Genomic DNA, 21597 nt, shown 5'->3' with positions numbered 1-21597 from the left:
AGAACCACCACAAGGAGAGTTAGTTTTACCAGTATAGAAGTACATTTTGTGATTGTATTTTTACCACAGGAAAATGTTAATGCAAATATAAAAAAACATTGGGCCGCATGGAGCAACAGTCTCTTAAATTTCTGTTACGAGCAAAAATATGAGAAGTCAACGAAGCTGGATGCACCAAAAGTTCTTAACCATCCCCATCTGCTTTTACCGAGGAGAGCTGAATGATGAATCCCACTTGATCTCAAATTGGAGACGCATGGTTGATTTTTGTAGTTAGCATAGGTTATGCATCTTATACACTATATAAGTGCATGTTGTGCCGTGTGCAAATCGAGCACAAGGAGAAGAAAACATGCCACCAAAAAAAGATAGTAAGAAGAACTACAGCAGTTCCTACTTCCTCCTTTTAAATCAACTTAAAGATATTATTTGGAAGATTTCCATTTCAATAAATGTCTGTTAAGTCAGTAGAGTCGGTCGTCTTTCAATTGGAAGGTCGGAGGTTCGATCCCCAGCTCCCTCAGGCTACATGTCGAAGTGTCCTTGGGCAAGACACTGAACCCAGAATTGCTCCCAGTGGCATAGCCAACGAACGTGATAACTGATTGACAGTTGGGCACTTTACGTAGCAGCCTCTGCCATCAGTGTGTGAATGGGTGAATGTGATATGTAGTGTAAAAGCAGCTTTGAGTGGTCGCAAAGACTAGAAAAGTGCTATATAAGTACAGTCCATTTAGTCCATTTACCATCTATCGCCGAATGAGGTATCACAATGGTGACTGAGCCTATGGCCCACTCATGAAAGTCTTTGCATTTACAGTATATAGTATTATTATGGACAGGGTGTCTGTGGCGACTTTCAAGGAAAGAAATCACAAGCGGTGACCAGTTAGTGACATGTTTACCATCAACCAGTAGTGGTTGGTCTGCCAGAGAGGGTAGGTGAAGCTAAGCGGCTGCTTTTCAGGCTGAACAAACAAAGAAAAGATCAATGACTACAGATCAAAAAGAAGTGAAAATCCAAAGAAAAATGTACGTGCGCCCACAATTTTCTTTTATCATCATTAGGTGCCGCCAAATACAACAAAGCTGAGAACTGCGATACAGGTACATCAAAAATGCAGCAATGGCAAAAGATCTGTGATGCTGTGAATGCCGTGTCAGCCGAGGGACACCCAGTTACTGAAAAAAATAATTATCTGTGCAATCTCTCAAAGTGCACTCTCTGCATAAGGCCTGGATGGCCAAAGCATCCAACAGCAGTATGTAATCCATTCAGAAGTGGAAAGCACACAAGCATCCAAGGGTTTTTATAGTCTTAAATGGGATCAATTGACCAAAAGTATCTGTATAGCCCAAAAATGTAATAATCCAATCATTATAATTCCCCTAAAAACATAATCTAAATTTGATTATATGATGCATTTTTTTGTGTTTCTCAATTTTAAAACGTATATTTCCATGTATTGGACAACAATTTGTGTGGACTGTGAAAACCAGAGTGTGTTTTTTTCTTATCTTGGTTAAGAGTGCTCTCTACCAATCAAGAAAAAATAAGAAAACATTGGTGAATCCCAGAAACCAATGGGTACAAACAAAATAAGAAAAAATCGTAGATAAGATCAAAAACAAGAGAACATTTGTTCATATATGGCTTCTTGCATGAGGCCCACTGTCTCTTAGATTATCATAGGTTAAGAAACGTAAAAATTGAATGCAGCTTAATTACCTGAAGAGGCTGTGTACTTCTGAGGGGCTTTGAAGTGAACCCAGGCCACGAAGCTCTGTGGGTTCTAAAGGTGAGATTGGACATGAGATTGCTTTACATGTAGTACCTTAATGTTCCACCTCTTGCAGAAATGAAACATGAATGAACACCACAATTACCTCAGCAATATTTGCAGAAAATATGAAACAAAAACAAAGCCTGTGTAATATTACAAATGACCTACAAGCTAAATAAGGTTTTAAGGATTTTGGCAATTCTGACCTCTCCGTAGCTAGCATGCATCACGTGATTCATCACAGAGGGAGAAGACACTGGAGTCATGTGTCCATCCTGCTGTGGTCCCTCAGATGACAAGGTAACAGGGTGCTTAGAGAAGGTGAAGCATCGCCAGGCTGCAGCGTTCTGGACAAATGGAATGTAAAATGTGAAGCACTCAAATATTATCTATTATGCTCGCTATAGTGTTTCCGCTGCTTTGCATGGAAAAGAACCTCTGAAGATTAAGTTAAAGTAGAAACAGAAAGGCCTGATTTATGCAAAATACAGTACAGCCTAAACTTAGAGATGAGCAAGGGTGTATTATATGCTAAACATCACATACCCCCAGGCACAAATTCAAACACATTCCCTGTGTATTGGGAATACATAGTTGTATCATGTATAAACCACATGCCACTGGATGGTATTGCATCACTGTTGGGGATCAGTATGTGGTTTAACAATATGTAGAAATGTACTATCTTGACTCACGGCACTGATGACCAGACGGATTGGCACCGTAGCATGGGTACGGTTGAGTAGTTTGACAGGAAGTGATTCTGCACTGCCTCCGGGTAGGTCTCCAAAATCCAGGCAGCCAGATTTGCCTACTTCAATCTGAGAATCAAAATGATTTTTGGATCAGAAAAAAAGTATTTTTATATATATCGTTGACTATTTTGTGTTTTACGTTGCCCTATTTTTGGCTGTGTGTGTGATGTTTAAACTGGAGGACCTCACCTCTAATGCTGGATTCTCCGCTATGGCAACCAGCACAACCCTTTTAGCAAAGATATTGGCCCTGGCAGCTACCTCTGTCTCAGCAGACGCAGGCCAGGAGCAAACACTAAGGACACACTGGTAGACACCAGCCTGGGGAGGGATGAACAACACCTTTTGTTCCTCTGTGCTCTTAGGGCCAATGATGGTCTTGTTCTTGACTATCAGCCATTGGTACGGCAGGCTTTCAACCTATAGGATATAGATGGAAGATATAATAAAAAGTTATTGTTGTCGAGTTTTAGGCCAGCCTCTTTACAAATACTCACTATGTGACATTTAAGGTTTTTTTTGACACCATTTTATATAAAATAATTTAGTAGTAATAAAAATAATAATAATAATAATAATAGTTTTCTGCTCACCTTCTCTCCATCAATGGCCAGGCTGGTGACATTGATTGACACTTGCTGCCATCTCTCAGAGGGGTTGAAGAGGCTAAGGGAGGTCTGTGAAGCGATGCCTACACAGCAGGTGTGAGGGAACCGCAGTTCCTCTTGCACCATCACTTGGCCTGAGGATGACAGTGGAGAGAGGATAGCTAATACATGGAAATGCTGTTCCTTTTTGCAGTAGAAGTTGTGCACTTACTAATATTATAAGATGTAAACACGTAAACATTATTACTTATTAATTCAGCAATTAGTTAAATTGCTTGGTAAAATCTCTCTAAGTCAAAGAATGTTGCCCGCAACATTTCAAAGATTGTCTTATCTCACTACAGTCTTTAGAGTGTACACAGTATAATAAAATGGGTAAAGGAAAGTTGCTACCTTTCAGTTCCTCAAGACCACCTGCCACCATGGGTTCTGCACCATAACGGTCGTAGGGTTTTCCCATCATTCCCATGTCTTGTTGGCACTGCACTCTAGGGAGGTTATGGGACCCAACAGCCCCTGACATCCCCAGAGGACCGGATGTGTGATGGGCGTGTCTCACCATGAGATTATTGTTTGGTATGCCTGAAAGAAAAAGACAAAAAAAGTGTAATCAATTTAGCAAGTATACCTCATGGGTTTAAGGCAGAATGAGTAGAAACTAGCAGTTGCTGTTCGTAAACACACCATTCAAAGTCGGCCCGTCTCCTTGGCTCAACGAGTGAGACAGGGAGCAATGGTGGTTGACGATGTAATGAGTGAATGTGGAAGGGAGTGTGGTAGTGAGGACAACGCAGTAATTATAATCATTAAAAGAAATTAAACGTTTTTTTTTATTGTTTCATGGTGTTAATATAAGTATCCCAAACCATGTCACACAACTCTAATGGTGTCAGAGTTTATGTTAATTCAGCCAAAACCAAGCTTCATCCTGCCCACTGTGAGGCCTCTGAGAGGCAAGAGACCGTGACTAAACCTGGTTGCTACATTTTTTGGAGTCCTTAACTGCGAACTTTTGTTGGCTTGGGGCTAACTGCCCTAATTATTCACACAACAAACCTCCCAAACATAGCAAAAGACTACAGTCAGAGGGCCAGCTCTCCACAGATACAGACACTGCCACACATGTGGATCAGAAGTGATGACTGAGAGGATATATTTTTGTATCTGTCAAATGATTGTTTTTTGTTTTGAGGAAAATCCCTCTCATTGTGCTTTTAATCATAATTTTGCATCATTAACTGTTTGATAACATTTTTCCATAATATTTTACCATCAATCACCATTATTTTTGAAAGAAGAGAGAAAGGACATGCCTGTAGAGGACACACTGAAGACACCATTTCCTGTTGCTCCAACATGATACACACCAGGATGTAATAAAGCCTCTGGTCCCAAATATTGGGATAGCTGGGCATTGAAGAGAGAATGTCCACTGGGTAGGGACTGCATATCTCCTTGGTGAGGTAGATCAATCATTCCAGCAGATTGGGGCTTAAAGCTAGGGATGGGCACATAGTGAAGTCCCTCCGCTGTGTAGGACGGAGGCATGCCAAGGCCACCACCATACACAGACGATGACACTGAGCCAGTAGCTCCCCACTGCTGGGAGCTATGTGGAGCTGCAGCACTGCTTGTTTGCTGAATGTTCAGATTACTGCAATAGCCCGAGTCCACTTTAGTGAGCTGTCTAACATTGGACTCAGTGAGGGGCCCATGGTTCCTGAAACCTGCAGAGAGATCACTAGTTCCGTCTTCAGGGCAGTGGTAGTTACATTCACTCTGGCTGCGAGTACAAGTTAGAGCAGAACCACTACAAAATGGCTCTGGACTTCTACACTGCTGTGCTGGTAGCAAGTCCAAACTTTTAGAATGCTTTGCTTGCACCTGGTCCAAGCTTTTGGGCTGGCCGGGAATATCAAGGTTAGCCTGTGCATCTGGTTCCACAGGTGGAGTTGGACTGAATCTGATGATGGTGGTGCTGAGTGCCATGGTACAGTTATTCTGGAGAGGGCCAAACAAGCAGAGACATTATATACAACCACCAAGAATTGCGTAACTGCATTAATGTGCTGTACAATTTAACTTGAGTCTGCAATATTAACATTACTGCTAAAACTGCACTGTTGAAGATTACGTCAACAAAAATGTCTCAATAATAGCGAGCTGGCAATGTAACATTAATTTGACCGACTACAGACCTTCATGTCTCATGCAACAGGAATGGAACTTTAAAGTGCTGTTGCAGCCAAGGTTAAGTATTCAGTTAGTTTGTCCTACTGTACCTTTTGCCTCTCAGGTGTAGGTATGACAGTGCCGTCATTCATTGAAATGTATGTTAGTCTGCTGATACTAGGGCTGGAGCAGGTGGACTGAGGGGACAGGTCAAGAACTGGACGTTTGTCTGGCAGACCTCCACTGGACGACGCAGGTGACCCCAAACTATGAAAAACAGACATTCAAGATTCAATTTAATTTAAAGCCACTAAAGATAACTTTACACTAACTTTATAAGAACAATAAATAAAAACAACAATAACAATAGCTATTATTCAGTATTGTTGATTTTGAGAGTCCACAAGTGGTACAGTACCAATCTGCACTGGGAATGGAGGTCTGACTTGGAGAGGAGTGGGTAAGCGGAGAGGTGGATGGTCTGAAATTGCACTGTGTCTCCTCTGTATAGGGCTCAGAAAAACCCTTCGGCAGGTCTGAGAAACAAAGTTTTTTGTTAACATACACAGTCATGGTGTCATCTCAATATTCTCATAGGGGTTAAGTGTTCCAGTTGTGTACAATATGAAGGCTACTGATCATGCATGTTCAAGTCAGAAGCCATTTTCCTGTTTTTTTACTCACCAGATCCCGAATCTAGTGGAGGCTGGGTGTTTTGGCAAGAGAATCCAACATGCTTCTCTACAGAGGTAAGTGGAGCAGCCATTATGTTCCTGAACAGTTGTTTCTTCTCTGGAGAACAACTGAGTCTATTGTGCTGCTGCTGGCCTGCGCTACTCTCCCTCTGTGGCAGAAGAGAGGAACCTTGAAGAAGAGGCGCGCCTGACTGCCCCTTCCTCATCCCTGGTGAAGTTCTTTGAAAACCAGATTGTGATGCTTCTAGGTAAGAACTCATACTGTTTGATGCTTGTGGATTCAGCTTTTCTGACTTGGCTACATTTTCTGTAAGGATCCGTCCAAAACTCTTGGTGGCAGAGAAAGCAGAGTTATCACATGCTGACATTTTGTCTGCAGTGGGCTTGAGATTGGAAGATTGCCCTGATCCTACAGATCTTCTGGCAGAGCTAAAAGGTGTACATGAACCAGGAATAGAGCTTCTTTTTGAGTCAACTTTATGAATTTGAGTTGATGCATTGGAAAGTGCTGCTGCACGTGAACTTGTGTTTAATGTTTTCTCTCCTCTTCTGTCTTTATCTCCAATTTTTGTACTTGTGGGCTTCTGTTGAGATTCACTAGCCACTCTAGGAGCTGAGCTCCCCTGTTCCTCAGGACATCCTGCCAGGGTGTTCCTTTGAGAGCAGCTGAAGTTCTCAGCCCAGCTTGTCAGGTCAAAGGTAGTGTGTGCAACAGAAGCATCACTGCTGCCTGACAAGTCAGTCTTTTTCAAATATTTCTCCATGTCGAAGCCACTCAGCTCTCCAACACAGGTGCTTCTCTGGAGTGTGTCCATCATGGCTCTGGGATCTGCGTCAAGGAGGATCTATAGAGGGGGAAAAACATTGCTCTTTTATATTAGTTGTTCTTCTTAAGAACATTTGAACAGGAAATCATGGATAACACTCAATAGTTTTTTTGAAGAGCTATTGTTGGTTGCAAATTCCTGCATCACAAATACTCATCATAATTCAATTTGTTAAATTGCCACAAAATGCAAACAAACATTATTTTGTGTGTAGCTCTAAAGAAGGATGGTAAACAAGGGATTATTGATGTGTTTTTTCTATTGAGGCCTTTGTAATAAAAACTACTACAAGGATCAAAGTATTTGATAATATGAAATGTTGGAGTAGGGGAACTAGTCTTTGGTTAAAGGCATGATAAGTAGGATTTGTCAGCTGCTGTTTTTAAACGTAAATGCATTTAAAGTTGGTCTCTCCTCAATGGCTCAACAAGTTACATTGGTCAAGTGCAAAGATTGTCTTATACTGGTTATGTTCTAAAGCACTGATAAACTTTTAAAGCCAGGCTTCATCCTGCACCGTAATATAGAGACAGCAATGATTTGAGTCCTAACACACATGCTGTTTTTGGCTGGGGGCATCACTGCTTGCATGTTCCTTTTTTGCTGTGTTTGGAATATTTCTTGATGTCAACCTTTGGGCAGAGGGCAGGATCTCTGCATACAGTATACAGACAATACCACCAACTTTTAGTGGGTTACACGAGATGATTGCAAAACATTCTCTCATAATATAACTGAGAGCACTTGGCAGAGCATGTATCCACTCAAAATACATAGAAATAAATGTCAGATCAATATATGAAAAAAATCCATCGAGTTACATGTTCAGCTGAGTGTGGTTCCTCTGTGGAGTTGACAGCAGGTCCACCAGGAGCTGTGGCCTCAGGTTGAGTCCTCCCCCTACTCCTCTTGGACAGCTCCATGATCATGGCAGCCAGCTGTGATGGGTCAGTGCTGATGGAAGCGTCAGCAATGGCTGAAGCAATTGTGCTGATACTCATCAGATGGCTGCTGTTATTGTCTGGAGACACACTGCTTTGATTACTGAAGCTTGACTCTGATGCAGAGTGCTGAGTGTGGTCAGGCAGTGCAGCTCCATTAGCAGGGTCCTTAAGAGGAGAAGTATTTGTTAGAAAGCCCTACAGCTGTACAGTAATGGATACATTCAAATAAGACAAAGATCATAGTACCTCCTGTGCACATGGTTCTGGGTCAGTATCATCTTTCGGTGACATCCTTTCACATGGAGCCTCAAGAGTTTTGTCCAGGTCCTCTGCAGGGGAGGTCAAGAGTAACAGTCAAAAACAGTTTAAATCACATTAAAATAGGCAAAACACAAAAATATTACACACTGTAATGTGAGCTTAGAAAATTATTCTTTAGCGTCAGCAATAATATGAACACACCTGGGTTGAGTGTCTTGTCTGCTTCACTGAGGTTGGTGGTGTCATTTTGTGGAGACCCGTGTCTAGCTGAGAATTCTGCGGGGTGAATTAGGGCGAACGGTTCCCTCTTCTCTGGAGAAGTAATGATGTAGCCAAAGGATGGCTGGGGAAACAAAGAATGAGCTTGTAATTCAAGTTCCCACTCAGAAAGATATTTAGTTAAGCTTGCATCCACTTGGGTCTTTATCTTTTAGAGTAGTACCCCCCAATACCCCCTAAATGAATAAATTAGCCAGTCTTTGCAGCAATCTATGTTGCATGGAAAAAGCTGGGAAAATCTGTTGGTCTCTGGTACTCTTCAGTGTGAGAGGTATGTGTCAAAAAATCTTCTAGGTACAGAATTGGTATTTATTCCTAGATGTATTTGTTCTTTATTCATTTATTTCTGTCAAACGAGACAAACATTTTTAGTCCCTCCTCCCAAAAACAAAAGAACATAGGCAGCTAGACTTCAACTTCAATCAAACACCTGCTGCACATCAATGTTGATACACATCTACGCTTAATGTTGGTATGACCTCTTAACAGCCTCTATAAGAACCACCAAGAGAACGAGAAAGTGTATTTAATTTGAGCTTTAGTTTTACTAACCCGTTTTACTGCTTCCACATCATCCGAGTTGCCTAGACAGCCAAGGGCTTCAGAGCGTTGTCCAAAAAACTGCCCAAAAGACAGTCGCAAGTAGCTTTGGTCTCCCTGTTGAAACTCAGAGGAGACCTGGGAAGCCCTCATTAGGACGTGGCTGTTGGTGGGAACCTTCCATGAAGAGTCACTGTGAAAGGTGTTGTTGCTGCTGGCTGGTTCAATCTGCTCCTCCTGTATGAACAGCAATGCTTAAAATAAGTCATAAGAGGCCATACTTTACAAAAAACAGTGTAGCGAAAAAGGTTTTACGACTATGTCAAGAAGATGAATTCTTATTTCACCATTTAAATCTTTGCTTTAGTCATCACCTTATTTTAGTGTTTATTAAGAAAATATAAATGTGCTCAACCCGTTTCCTCTTTTGTAGTATTGGCCCCCACAGACACACCTACACCTCTACACGTCTGGCCTTTACTGCACACACAGGCTTGCCCCACCTCTTTCAGTTTTTTCAGCAGTAATTCTTATAAAATGCTTAAAAATATTTTCCATGTGTGGAGAGGGCCTGTTTTGATGAGGTAGTGTACAAAACGATGTGTTACCGAATGGCAACAGCACCTCTTAAGAGCTTTTAAAGCAATGGCTTAAGTTGGTCTATATTAAACAGCAGAGATCCGGCACTCACAGGATCATGTGAAACTGACTTTAATGTGGGTCCCGGTTGAACGCGTTTCGGCTCTTATGCCATCTTCAGCATGAAGCTGAAGTTTCACATGATCCTGTGAGTGCCGGAGCTTTTCTACCGTGCACGATATTTTGTAACTTATTTTTGGAGTTGTGCGCACTGCCACTGCTGTATTCATTGGACCAGAAGATGTCTCTCTGTCTCTAGTTTTCTCTGCAGAGCTTATGTGGATATCCTACTAGTGACAGGTATGAGCTGACAGTTGAAATGTTTAAATTTTGATGCTTTACATTCTCAACCCAGCAGCAGCACAGAAGATCTAGACGACCACCACAGCTTCAAGGTGAAAACCCAAGATTAGTGTCATGGCTTTGAATAATTGCCAGAAAACTGTTTTTCCAGGACTTTATGTCATAATTACTTGACTTTGAGCTGGAAAATTTAACAACTTAATCATTTTATTCTATTAGACATTGTGTGAAATTTTGTCATAATAGCAAATGAAAGTGAGTTATGGCCAATACGTTTAAGAGACCAAGATGATTTGAAGAAATCCGTCCAAGGTGTTCATACAATCTTGCATTCACAACAATAGACAGACAACCTAAGAACCTAATTGTAGCGTGGTATCAGGATAGGCCTGATCCAGGCCTGACCTGGTCATTTGACCCCACCAGGAAGAGAGCTAGACCACTAGCTCTGCTCTGGGGACCAATAAATTAAAGATGTTATCCACAGGGGAAACTTTACAACTCTTCGTCTGCGGGACCAACATCCCACAGACACCAGAGGAAGGACATCATCTGGTAAATCATGGGATTACAGTCAGTTAATGTTTGTCTCACAAGATTAGCTGTGGGGAAATAAGGAACCACATGCTTTGATCCAGGGACGGTGGATCAACAGAAACTAATCACACCCCAGAGCCCTGGGGAGAAGAAAGAGTTTTGGAGCATCCATTTGTTGGAGTCTATGTGCAGCAGAGAATCCAGAGGTATTACATGTGGGGAGGTTATATGGATAAGGATAACTACTTTGGGGTAGAAATAAATAGTTTAATAAGTAGAGAAAGTCTCGGATATGAGGAGTCGCGCCGTTGCCCGGACGCCCCCCCCCCGGGGAAGGAGAGACCCTTTGAATGAGAGGTGACAACTTCTCTCGCTCTCTTACTTTTCTCTTGCTTCTTCCCTTTCTGTGCTACACCCTTCGTCCCAGCCGCTGACGAGCGCCACCGTCTCCCTCTTCCTCCGGAACTTCTTCCCTTTCTCTTTTTAAAGTTTTGCCCGCGAGTAGGCCCAGAACCTGCGTGCACTCTGCCGTGCTGAAGACCTCACGTGTCAACATTGCTCCAGCATTAGATCCGAACTGCTCAAAGTACAGACTGTAGTTCTCCCGGTGCTCAAGCCCCGGTGCTCGGACAAAATCTCATTCCCGAGCCCAGAAGACGCATTCAGCCTCCATCCGGCTCAGGCCGCAACGCGGGACTGACCGGCACGTCATCATCTAGAGAGACCGAACCGGCCGTGCGCCGCCCCTCCGAGGGATGCTACCCAGGGCACCTGAAGCCATGTCGACCTGATGCGCTCCACACGCCTCATCTGCAACGCGGTTGACCCTCCTCACCCTCCGAGTAGGTCTAACTTTGGTTTTACTGTATATTGGGGTTGATGCTTTAGTCACAGATTTGTTAGGAAGGTTAGCATAAGCTTTTGGGCGATATACCTCCTAATATCTCAGCTGCTACACTTCACTCCTTTGAACAGGTTTCAATCCATCTTTCATCATATTCATCCTGTTACAATCATTTCACGTTCATCACCATATTTAGTTATCTCATGTATGTAGTAATATTAGTCAATAAATTCTTCATTTATAAAGAACTGATTCAAGTGTCTTTGTTTGTGTGAAGTACTAAGCCTCTGCACACCGCGAAACGAACTCAATTCTAAACTGTAGCAACCTTCAGATTATGAGACTGAATTAAAATAATTAGGTAACTAATTATATGTTTTCCCTGTTTTGTCAAAATAGGGTGGTGCCCCGTTAAATACCTATGATAGGTTAAGTCTTTTAATTAACGTTAAAGTTAACTTCTCGTCAATATAGAGTGCAGGCATTCTATGACGAGTCTAATTAATTATTAAATAATTAATCGACCGATTTACGCTACATAATATTCAATTTATTATATTCGATATTTGTTAATATTTTGTAATAATTAGTGTATTAATTCTTTTGTTATTGCCAAAAACACTTTTTGGGGCTCAACAGTGGCATTGACCTCTGACCATCAAATTGTAATAACTTCATCCTTGAGTCGAAGTGGACATTTGTACCATTTAAATAAAATTTAAAAAATAGAGAAAAGTGGAACTGGTGTATACCTGGATGAATTGGTGCTCCTTCTCAAATTCCTCTTGATCTTTAACAATCTTTTCCAAAGCATCACCTGCAAAGGTGACAAAATTGACAAACAGGTTCTTTCCCGTTTTGAGTAAAACACCACAGTACAACGTTCTCATAGTATTACAATAGAGCTGTGGACTTGTTATGTACTTGAAGTTCGAAGTCTAATCCAAAAGGCAACTGAATTTGGTTAACCTTTTGGATTGGACTTTGAAGGTTCTTAGTCATCCAGGTCATGGAAATTCAGAGATACGTACTGGAGGGAACAAACTCCTCTGTCTGAAACGGTCCAACTTCCCCTGATGTCTTCCCATCAACTTCTTTCTCAAAGGAGGAGTAATATGCGAGGTCTGTCACCCACTGCCCTTCTTCATTTTGGTACACTACACCATGAGTGGCATTAGCACCTAAAAGACAAGCAATGCTATTAACATACTTCACCATACATAAATACCTATTAAGTTTGAGCACGTACTATGATCTCAATAAATGTCTTAGATCTAAATGTCTAAGATAAAGCTAACCTTTTTGAAACTCCAGCTCCATGTTATCTGGGCAGTGGTTCCATCCTTCATCTGAATCTTCTTGGTCCTGGTGGAAGCTTTGGGAGAAATATTTGGGTTCCAGGGAGGTGGAAAGGGGATCGTCATCGTCCTCGCTAGTACCAGCTGAAGCCTCTGCACCCGTCACATCACCACAAGGCCCATTCCTTAAACCCAAGAAAGGCCTGGCACCATCAGGCACATCTACTCCATCACCATCGTCGTCCTCATCGCTACATTCTGGGAGTACAACCTGAGTGCGGGATGGTTGACAAAGGTTTAACAGCTGCATAAAAATGAAAACTTCGACTATTGTAGGACGTGTGTGCGGTGTAGGAAGCCTATGTTGATCTTTTAAAAAGGCATGTTTTAAATATATATATATATATATATATATATATATATATATATATATATATATATATATATATATATATATATATATATATATATATATATATATATATACATACATATATATATATATCTGTGCAAGTAAGTTTGTCTCTCGTTGTATTGGTATGCCCTGCGCAAAAATAGATATTCAAATAGTTCCAATTTGGCCAATTTTGACAGCACTAGATCAAGAGTTGCCCCTAAAAACTCTATGACTCAACCATCAATTGAGAAGATGTCTCGTCAAATTGCATTCGTCACAATCTTCTTTTGATTTTAAGCTATATCTCTCTACACAATCTAATGTAGGAGCGTCTAATGTGTGGCAGGCTGTAAAAGTTACAAAATAAATCTCAAAATGACCCTTCTTATTGTCAAAAACCATAGTGACATGACTTCAAACTGTAAGAAAGAAGTGGGCAGGATATGTTGTAAAACATGAGACTCATGTAGGCTAATATTGGAGTCTTATGTGGCAATGAACTTGAAAATAATAGACTGAATATAGGAAGCTTAAAATCAAACAGCCAAACAGAATCAAAGTGACAAATTTATGAGTTGAGTACAGCCCATTTGGTCTTTACAAAACAGATTTTCCAGGTTATGGATTGTACCTGGGAGAGGTGGAAGCTCCCCTGGGTGCCTTGAAGGTGGGAGAAGGTTAAGTTTGCCAAGTCCTGAGACCTCTTAAGTCCAGCTCCACTCCTCAGGTAGACTGGGTCCAACAATCTGTCAATGGTGGGCCCAGAATCCGTGCTCTCCATGGCATTCTGGCATTTAAATCAGACATACATCGGCAAACAGAACCTTAAAAACGTATCAGTTTTCATTAGTACTCACAAGTCTCTGTAGCTTTAACTTCATCCCTGTGTTCTCATTGTGCAGTGCTTCAAAGCAGGTTGTTATTGGGTGATATTAGACTTGTTATAAATCAGTACTCACCAGTGCCTCCTGTCGGTCCAGGACCATGCTCCAGTTGACAGGAGAAAGTTTCAAAGTTCCCCCCGATGCTCCGAAAGAGGAGCTAGCCTCTCCAGTTCCTACAGGACCCACACGGTCACCCATCTGCAAAAGATTATGTACATCAAGCAGCAGATCTAAAAATAAATCTATATTTAAACCTAAAAAATTGTGAGACTTAAAGTTTGTACCTGCACGATAGCATTGACGCGTTTGTTAACATTGATGATACCACGTTTTTTTCCTTGATAGCCCAAATAGCCACATTGCTAATACTTGGAATGCAGCTATTCTTCATGTTTTAAGCTTCACCTGCGTTTATCAAAGTATAATGTGCCTGAAGTAAGCCTTATTCTTACCTCAGAGAGACTGTTCCTTCCATGTCCTGGCAGATTATTCAGATCGCCATCCTCATCTTCACCAACAGCACTGCTACCCACAATCCCCAGCCCACGCAGGACATCATAGGTGGTCTGGACATTAGTCATGGGGAAAGGGATGGTCGACACTCCACCATCATTTCCGCTTTCTTCACTCCCGCTGCTCCCATCCCCACCTCCTCCATCCCCTGAAGTTATACGATGACAACAAGAGCACTTTGAAGAGATTGGGCAGATTGACTGGCTGGCAGGAAATTCCGTCTCAAAAATACCAAGAATTAGCTCCTTATTTAGTCAATAAGAAGCCACATGCTGTTGGCAAGTACGAGATAGTATGAGATACTAAGTATCTATGAGATAGCGAGTATGATATAAGAAACTCAGCATTGAAGAGTCCAGGGGACTCTCCCTACTTTTCTTTCTGTTAACACTACATTTTGAGCAAAACATCCATGGTGGATGTAGTAGTCACGAGGTTAATTAATTTAAGTGTGCAGGTACATGGCTTAACACTTAAGAGTCATGACTGTTTTCAAATGGTAATCTGTCCACCATCTTTAATAAGCACATGATTCTCTGCTGTCAATTTAAACAACAAGAAAAAAAGCCATGTCTGATTTAGCCATTTCCAAGATTTTGCCAGCATGTGTGTATGCTGGAGTGGTTATGGCGCAGACCCATTAATGCTGATGAAGACCCAAGGATGCTTTACTGTCCTGCCATGTTAAAAAAAATTGAGAGGGGCTTACATTTGTACATATGTGGCCACATATGTCTTGTGCAAGTCAAGATTATGTTCACTCAATTTGTTCTCAGTCAATTAACATAACAATTAACATAAGTGCCCAACACTGTAAAATGTATCCTCGTCCATAACATCCTCTTCACTCAACATTTGTGATGCCATCGCAGTTGCATAGCAGACTAATTAAATGAAAGCTCTGGAGTTAGAAGAACATGAGATTTTGGCTTTGCAGAGCTGCATATTGCACCTGTGACTGGAGGGTTGATGACTTGTCCCTCAGCAGATCGCCTGTGCTCAATCCCAGTCAGAGATGGACCACCCCTGCCACTTGAAGACTCATCATCAGAACTGCCTCCCTCTAATCCCGGCCTGAAGCTGGGACGGTTACTCTCTCCAACCTGTACCAGCATATAAATGTACACACACATAAAAAACAACAACATGTGTTTAAAAAAAAAAAAAAAAAAAAAAAAAAAAAAGATTACTGCTATTTCTGACCAGTTGTCTGGAGGTGCTAGGGAGCAGCCTTGTTCTGGAAGCATTGTTGTTTCTTCTGGCAGACTCTAGCTCATCCTCAGTGTCCTCATCACTAGCAGGACAGGAGTCCATACCTGTAGCAGCCAGACGGACATCTGGCATCCGGAATTCCTCCTGAGAGAAGGTAGCAGGGTACACAAGGTAGCAGGAGTGACACATTACAAAAAAACAATAAGAAATTGAACATAAGTTTAAGGCTGGCATTTCACATTTCACATTCACTTATCCCCATTAGAGGTGATATGTATGGAACTGAACAGCATTTTGAGGCAGGAAGACAATAAATTCTCAATAATTCTCAAAGCACGCTCAAAGGTTTAAATGCACCCAAAACTGTGCTGCAGTGCAAATGGCATTTCTGTTCTCCTATGCTGTTTATGTGTATTTAAATGAGTCAATATGCATACATTCAGGGCATATTTGGCCCCTTTCCATGCACAAGCCTCATTGTAAAAAAATGTCTAATTCACAAACACCAGCGCTTATAGCAATGTAGGTTACGTAGGTAAATACAGTCTGTAAATAATATCTTGTTGTTATTATTATAATTGGGAGATCGGTCAGTCTGGGCTGTCCAGATACACACTGGCACACTTTTTCCAAGTGTCTGCAGACTTTCTGACGTGGCTCGTTTAATTTCATTTTATTTCCCCTGATCTGCTTGGAAGGCCGTCGTGGCAACACCGATTTCAAATCATAAATATTAAACGTTCAATACTGAAGATCCATTATCCTGTTGTGTGGGGGGAGCCCCGATAATAGCAGAGCACGCAGTCTGTGGATTGTCACGTGGAACGAACCATTAGTCAGTGGGGAAGCAAGCTGACTGAAGAAGGACACACAACTACCGCAGCCATGGCGACAAAAGCAAACGAAAGACATAAAGTAACATGTGCAGCCCATGGTCATGCCGTCTCCACCACTTCATCCACTTTTCTTCCTGAATTTTCAATAAAAAGTCCAAAAGTCCAAAAACTAACTTCGCCAATTCTTCCTGCCCGTATTCTGCAATGTTTGTTTACTCTAAAGTCTTGTTTGACTGCGAGATTTTTGCAAGATTTCTAGTTGTGAGTGTCGGTTGTTCATGAATGGAATCTGTTAGTTTGTGGTGTGCCGTTTTGGCATAATCCTTGCTCTCCACAAACTAAAGGAGCAAAACTGTAAAATCTTTCATTATTTGTTGTCATGTGTGAGGTCTCACATTTTCAACATCTGTTAAGATTTGAAAAATCTTTATGTGTGGGCCAGGCATGAGCTGCAAAACTTTAATCGCGTGTTTTTGCCAGAATATCATCAGTACAATTTGCTTTGTCAATCAGACCTTCAGACGGAGCAGATAGCAGTGGCAAATGATGCACAATTTATGTTGCTATCAGCAGCCGCAATCTACTCTGTGAATTCCCCCCTCAGAGTTTAAATGTGCTCACCTGATTGTAGTCATCAAGGAAGTGGTGTCTATACTGTTCTGGTTCTGTAGAACTTGGGTTTGATACGTCATCAGCAGCACCTGGCAGTCCCTATGAACAATGAAATATATCAATGGAGACAGAGATAAATCCATTAAGTTAATTAAAAGATAACTGAATGGAAAATTACCAGTAAAAACTATTTTAAGGGCAAAAGACTCTTACTGTTGCAGGAATTTCCTGGCCCTCCACTCTGCCTCTCTGCATGGCAGGAGGCACCAGCTTATTGAAATAAAGCTCCAGCTCATCATCAGGCAGGTTGTTCGAATCAATGTCATCATCTGGGAATCAAACACAAGTCACATCATGACAACATCAATGTACGTTTTTTTCCTGCACTTAAATGTCAAAGATGGATGAGGTCTACAAAGTGTGATATGCATGTAATAATATGAAAATAAAGATGACTGAAAGTCATACCTGTAATATCACTGTTCATGCTGTCCACAGACATGAGCTTCTCATTTGCCAGGAAGCTTGAGTTACTGCCACTGAAATGGTCACTGTCCACTCCCTCACTCTGGACATTGTCCTCCTCAGCTGTTGCTGGAAAAGGCTGAATCTGTATGGAACAGCAAGAAAAAAATGACAACATAAAAGAATGTACTTGATCATAGTTTTGTTGGAGATTAGACATTTTGCTGGGGGAAAATCCAATCCAAAACTACTGCTACATACATTTCGATTTCATTGTTTTTTTTCTTTCTCAGCTGCTCCTAAAATTTAGTTTTTGCTGAGGGGGCTCAGAAATACTGAGGTTTTTAACATTAATCTGCTTTATTCTATTTTTTACTGGTCTTACTTAAAAAAAAAGAATTAAAAAAAAAGACTACTTTTGTCCATGTTAATAAGGTATACGTATAGTCTGGATTCTTCTGGGTTCCAATATTATCAGGATATTCATCAAACTGGCAGCATTGTGAAATTGTATATCATGATAAAGATCAATTTTATTCCATGTGTAAAAGATTATTGTGATCACATTTGCCATTGCAATTGCCATATTGCCAGCCAAAAATTTCTGGAAGATATATTGTACAACAGTCAACTGGTCAATCTGCATGCAAGAGTCACCGAAATAATTACCTTTGCATCGATGCTATCTTTACGTCCAAACTGAGCAAACGTCAGAAGCCCTGTTGACAGATCTGTATGAGAAAACAGGAGGAAAAGTCCATTAATGTCATCAAAAGAAAATATTTCTTTATTCTGATAAATAGAATTTCTGCTTTTCAATTCAAAAAATCAAACCAAAAAGCATGAATTAACTGTATGTCCAAGTAGTAGTATTGAATTACGTTAGTCTCAGGATGGGCATTAGTGGCATGTTGTACTTATAAAGCTAGACAGGAGCAACAGCTTTTACCTGTTCCAAGTTCTGTTGGCCGCCCTTGGACTGAGCCTGTCTGAGTGGGAGGAAACCCCACTATGGACCCTTGGTTTGTGAATGCACTCTCATCAAGATCGATCTTAACAAGCATGTCTGAAAGACGGTGGGCTGCAATGAAGTCATCCGCATTGTCCCTGTAATGCAGCCAGTGATGTTTATAATAAGGATGGCATAAGTGTTACACGATATAGAAGGTGTAAACTACATACAAATAATAATGCATCATCAAATAATGCATCAAAAGTAGACTGTCATACATTTAGTTTGAAAGACTGTCATTAGATCCCTCTCTTCCAGGAGCACATAAATGTAAAAGTACTAGTGAAATTAATTGGACACACACAAAGATGAATCTACATTACAAATACATTAATTTTATAGCATGGCTTACGCATGTAGTGGACAAGCTTCTGAATTGCATTCAATAATGTAATAATAATGGAAATCAACAAGTAAGTAAGTGCCACAGACAAAACTAATAAACATAAATCAGCATTATGATCTACACGTGTATATGTATATACTTACAAATCATCTTTGAAGCCAAGGGAAAACTTTGGCTGTTCTCCTACTGATGAATGTGAGCTGGCCTGCTGCAGTGCTCTATCCTCCAGATATGATGCATCAGCAGGATCTCCTCTGTAAAGCATCAGTACACAGCACTGCTTTCACAAAACATCTTGTAGTTAACAAACAAAGCAGCTCTGTATCATGGTCACACATGTATCCACAAGCAGTTCTATATTTAGCTCAATATTTCGTCATGATGTACTGCTGCTACTAGTAGTTGGATGTCAAGACATCCTTTTTCCAGCAGCATTTGAATGCTACAAATACTGTAAACCCTCCCAAATAGCAATTAAAATACTTTTTTGCATCCACTGTCAGCTACTCAATTGATTTTAAAACAAGCCACATCTGTCCAAAGTAGAAGCATGCTCGCACCTGTTGTCAGATCCAGGTCTAATTTTAGCCACTGTAGAGGCAGCCACTGGAAGTCCTGGGCCTGAACCCAATGTTACATTCACCAGTGTGGCGCGGCCACTGGTGCTGTCCAGAGACTTGCAGAGAAAACTGGGGAAGGCTTCATCTTCCAGTTTGTAAAAACTGTCTGCCATATTTTTTTTGAATGGATGAAAACAGTGATGGCCAAATATGGCTTTACTGAAGTTCAAGTGAAGACCATCTGTAATGTCGGGGAAAATAAATAGAAAAAAAAGGCACGTTCGTGTTACTTGGAGAACTCAATGCATGTGAATAGGTAATTATCTGTTCGTTGATTCTACCAAACAACTGTGGGGAACAAAAGTAAGTTGTTTCCAAATAAGTTTTAAGACATGTTCACGGTTGCTGTTTTTTTGCAGCTGTACACTGCTGCCTAACGTTTTCTAGGATTGAAAAAGGGAAAAACAAACTAACAGGCTAATTACGCTAGGTCAGCTAACTTTTAACGCTAGCTACTTGCTAAAAACAAGTGGGTTTGTCAAACTCGCCGCTGCCAGCAAGCCCAAAATTTTAGCAAAATATTTAATTATCTTCGTTAAGTTCTCACAACACTTGTAAGAAGACAAGTGACATAGAGACAGTATTGATAGGCAGACTAGTTAAGACTGCTTGCTACCCCCACACAATTATTGCAAGACTGGGCGATCCATTTCAGCAAGATAGTTAAACTATAACGTAAACGTTAACGTAAGTTAAACTCACATTCAATGCTCCAGAAGCGGGAGACCACGACTCTTCACCAACTCGACATACATCTTTATAAACTGAAGCAGACTTGTTGAAAAGTGATGTTTAGCCACAAAAGTTACTTCTCATCAACTTACGTTGTTCATTATTGTTGAATCAAACACTTCGAAGTAGCTGCAACATTTCGGAGGACAGAGCAGCGCCCGCCCAGAAACCACAGGAAGACCGCGTGAGCTACATGTCGGAGGGGCGGGACTTATAAAACTTTAAACACTTTGATTGGACAACAAAACGGAGAGGCCGGAAGTTCACATTCATGACAGGATGGCGTTCGTGTAATTCTTAAAAAGAGCTTGAAAACAAGCGCCAGATCACTGATGAATCAACGGGATGTCTGTGCGTAGAAGATGAACGAAAGAGTGTGGATTTTAGGCTTAAGTCCTTATGTAACTGATAAGGGCAATATAAATACTGACTAAATTAACTGTAGAAGTGAGCAGCATAAAATATGCAGAGTTGAAATATAGAGTTTTTGTAGATATTTTTGCTTTGTGTCACATTTCTTTTAATGTTTTTAATGCTTTTTTTAAACTGTGTAAAGCACTTTGAATAAAAAGCACTCTAGTTAGTGTTCAGAAAAACGATCTGCTAACATAAACAAGGACATAAAACCTAAGATTCACAGGATGACAGTTACAGGCCATGTACAAGGTTTAATGTATCATGTGTTCTGTAAAACAGCTGCAAGAATGCCTTGGTTAGGAGACAGCTGTCTGCTGAGAGCTGCCTCCCATGGATTCCAATTTGTCAGAAGTATCTGAGCCAAGTGAGCTTTTATTCTCCTCCACTTATGTAGTGAACTTAGTTGGAGAAGTGTCTATTAGGCACACATAATTTGTTGGAAATAGGGAAATATCTTGTACCTGCCGTTTGAAGTCAGATTCAGCAACACAAAAGCTTTGAAATTTGTAGGCATCAGCTACTTGTTCAGAGACAGGCAGGGCAAATCATACCTGAAACATGAACTGAATCTAAACAGAGCTGTTCCAGATTTTCCAGTGTAATTAAATAGGCCCCAATAACAGTTTCATTAACCAAAGCAAGATTTCAAAATACAGTGGATTCATTTCCAACATGTGAAAAGTGTGACAATGACTCATGGGCTATTTTTATAGAAGAGCTGTGAGCTGTCATACAGAGGGCAGGCATTCATGAACAGATACTGTCCATTTCTGTTTTTATGTGATGGAAAATACACATAAAAATAACACTCTTAGAATACCTTATTGTGTATATTCTAACTTCTAGCAAATTTTTATTCAGGCATTGATAGTTAAGGTCTTAGTGTTCTTAATGTCCGCTGTCCCAGCTGACACTGACATGTTTCATGACACCACAAACACTAGACAATATATGGTTGTGCCTTTATTGTACATTTAATGAAATTAAAGCACAAGAATACAAAGGAAAATGTTTAGTGTAATATTTAGACTAAACTACACATTAAATGATTCTCAAAATGGCTTA

General features: G+C 40.8%; 1 protein-coding gene across 1 annotated transcript in view; it reads right to left on the bottom strand.

Moving 5' to 3' along the window:
* Nucleotides 1-19527, bottom strand: part of cep192 (centrosomal protein 192) — a 40613-nt gene extending 21086 nt beyond the window's left edge. Inside the window, exons 1-29 of the mRNA XM_069655774.1 lie at nt 19324-19527; nt 18907-19017; nt 18355-18512; nt 18075-18136; nt 17409-17544; nt 17154-17269; nt 16950-17039; nt 15484-15636; nt 15233-15383; nt 14220-14428; nt 13843-13965; nt 13515-13670; nt 12487-12757; nt 12220-12369; nt 11941-12005; nt 8878-9102; nt 8248-8389; nt 8032-8114; nt 7663-7950; nt 6004-6859; nt 5738-5855; nt 5430-5586; nt 4461-5148; nt 3541-3729; nt 3133-3281; nt 2729-2959; nt 2480-2605; nt 1991-2131; nt 1730-1793 (exon numbers count right to left, since the gene is read on the bottom strand). Of these exons, the coding sequence (XP_069511875.1) occupies nt 1730-1793; nt 1991-2131; nt 2480-2605; nt 2729-2959; nt 3133-3281; nt 3541-3729; nt 4461-5148; nt 5430-5586; nt 5738-5855; nt 6004-6859; nt 7663-7950; nt 8032-8114; nt 8248-8389; nt 8878-9102; nt 11941-12005; nt 12220-12369; nt 12487-12757; nt 13515-13670; nt 13843-13965; nt 14220-14428; nt 15233-15383; nt 15484-15636; nt 16950-17039; nt 17154-17269; nt 17409-17544; nt 18075-18136; nt 18355-18512; nt 18907-19017; nt 19324-19496 (5581 nt within the window). The 5' untranslated portion in view covers nt 19497-19527. The remainder of the gene's footprint in view (nt 1-1729; nt 1794-1990; nt 2132-2479; nt 2606-2728; nt 2960-3132; nt 3282-3540; nt 3730-4460; nt 5149-5429; nt 5587-5737; nt 5856-6003; nt 6860-7662; nt 7951-8031; nt 8115-8247; nt 8390-8877; nt 9103-11940; nt 12006-12219; nt 12370-12486; nt 12758-13514; nt 13671-13842; nt 13966-14219; nt 14429-15232; nt 15384-15483; nt 15637-16949; nt 17040-17153; nt 17270-17408; nt 17545-18074; nt 18137-18354; nt 18513-18906; nt 19018-19323) is intronic.
* Between the last annotated feature and the right edge of the window lie 2070 nt (nt 19528-21597).

Source organism: Semicossyphus pulcher, unplaced genomic scaffold, assembly GCF_022749685.1.
Source record: "Semicossyphus pulcher isolate SPU_LCO1_2020_fin unplaced genomic scaffold, fSemPul1.0.p SCAF_9, whole genome shotgun sequence".
NCBI lineage: Eukaryota > Metazoa > Chordata > Actinopteri > Labriformes > Labridae > Semicossyphus > Semicossyphus pulcher.
This window is presented reverse-complemented; position numbering and strand designations above follow the sequence as displayed.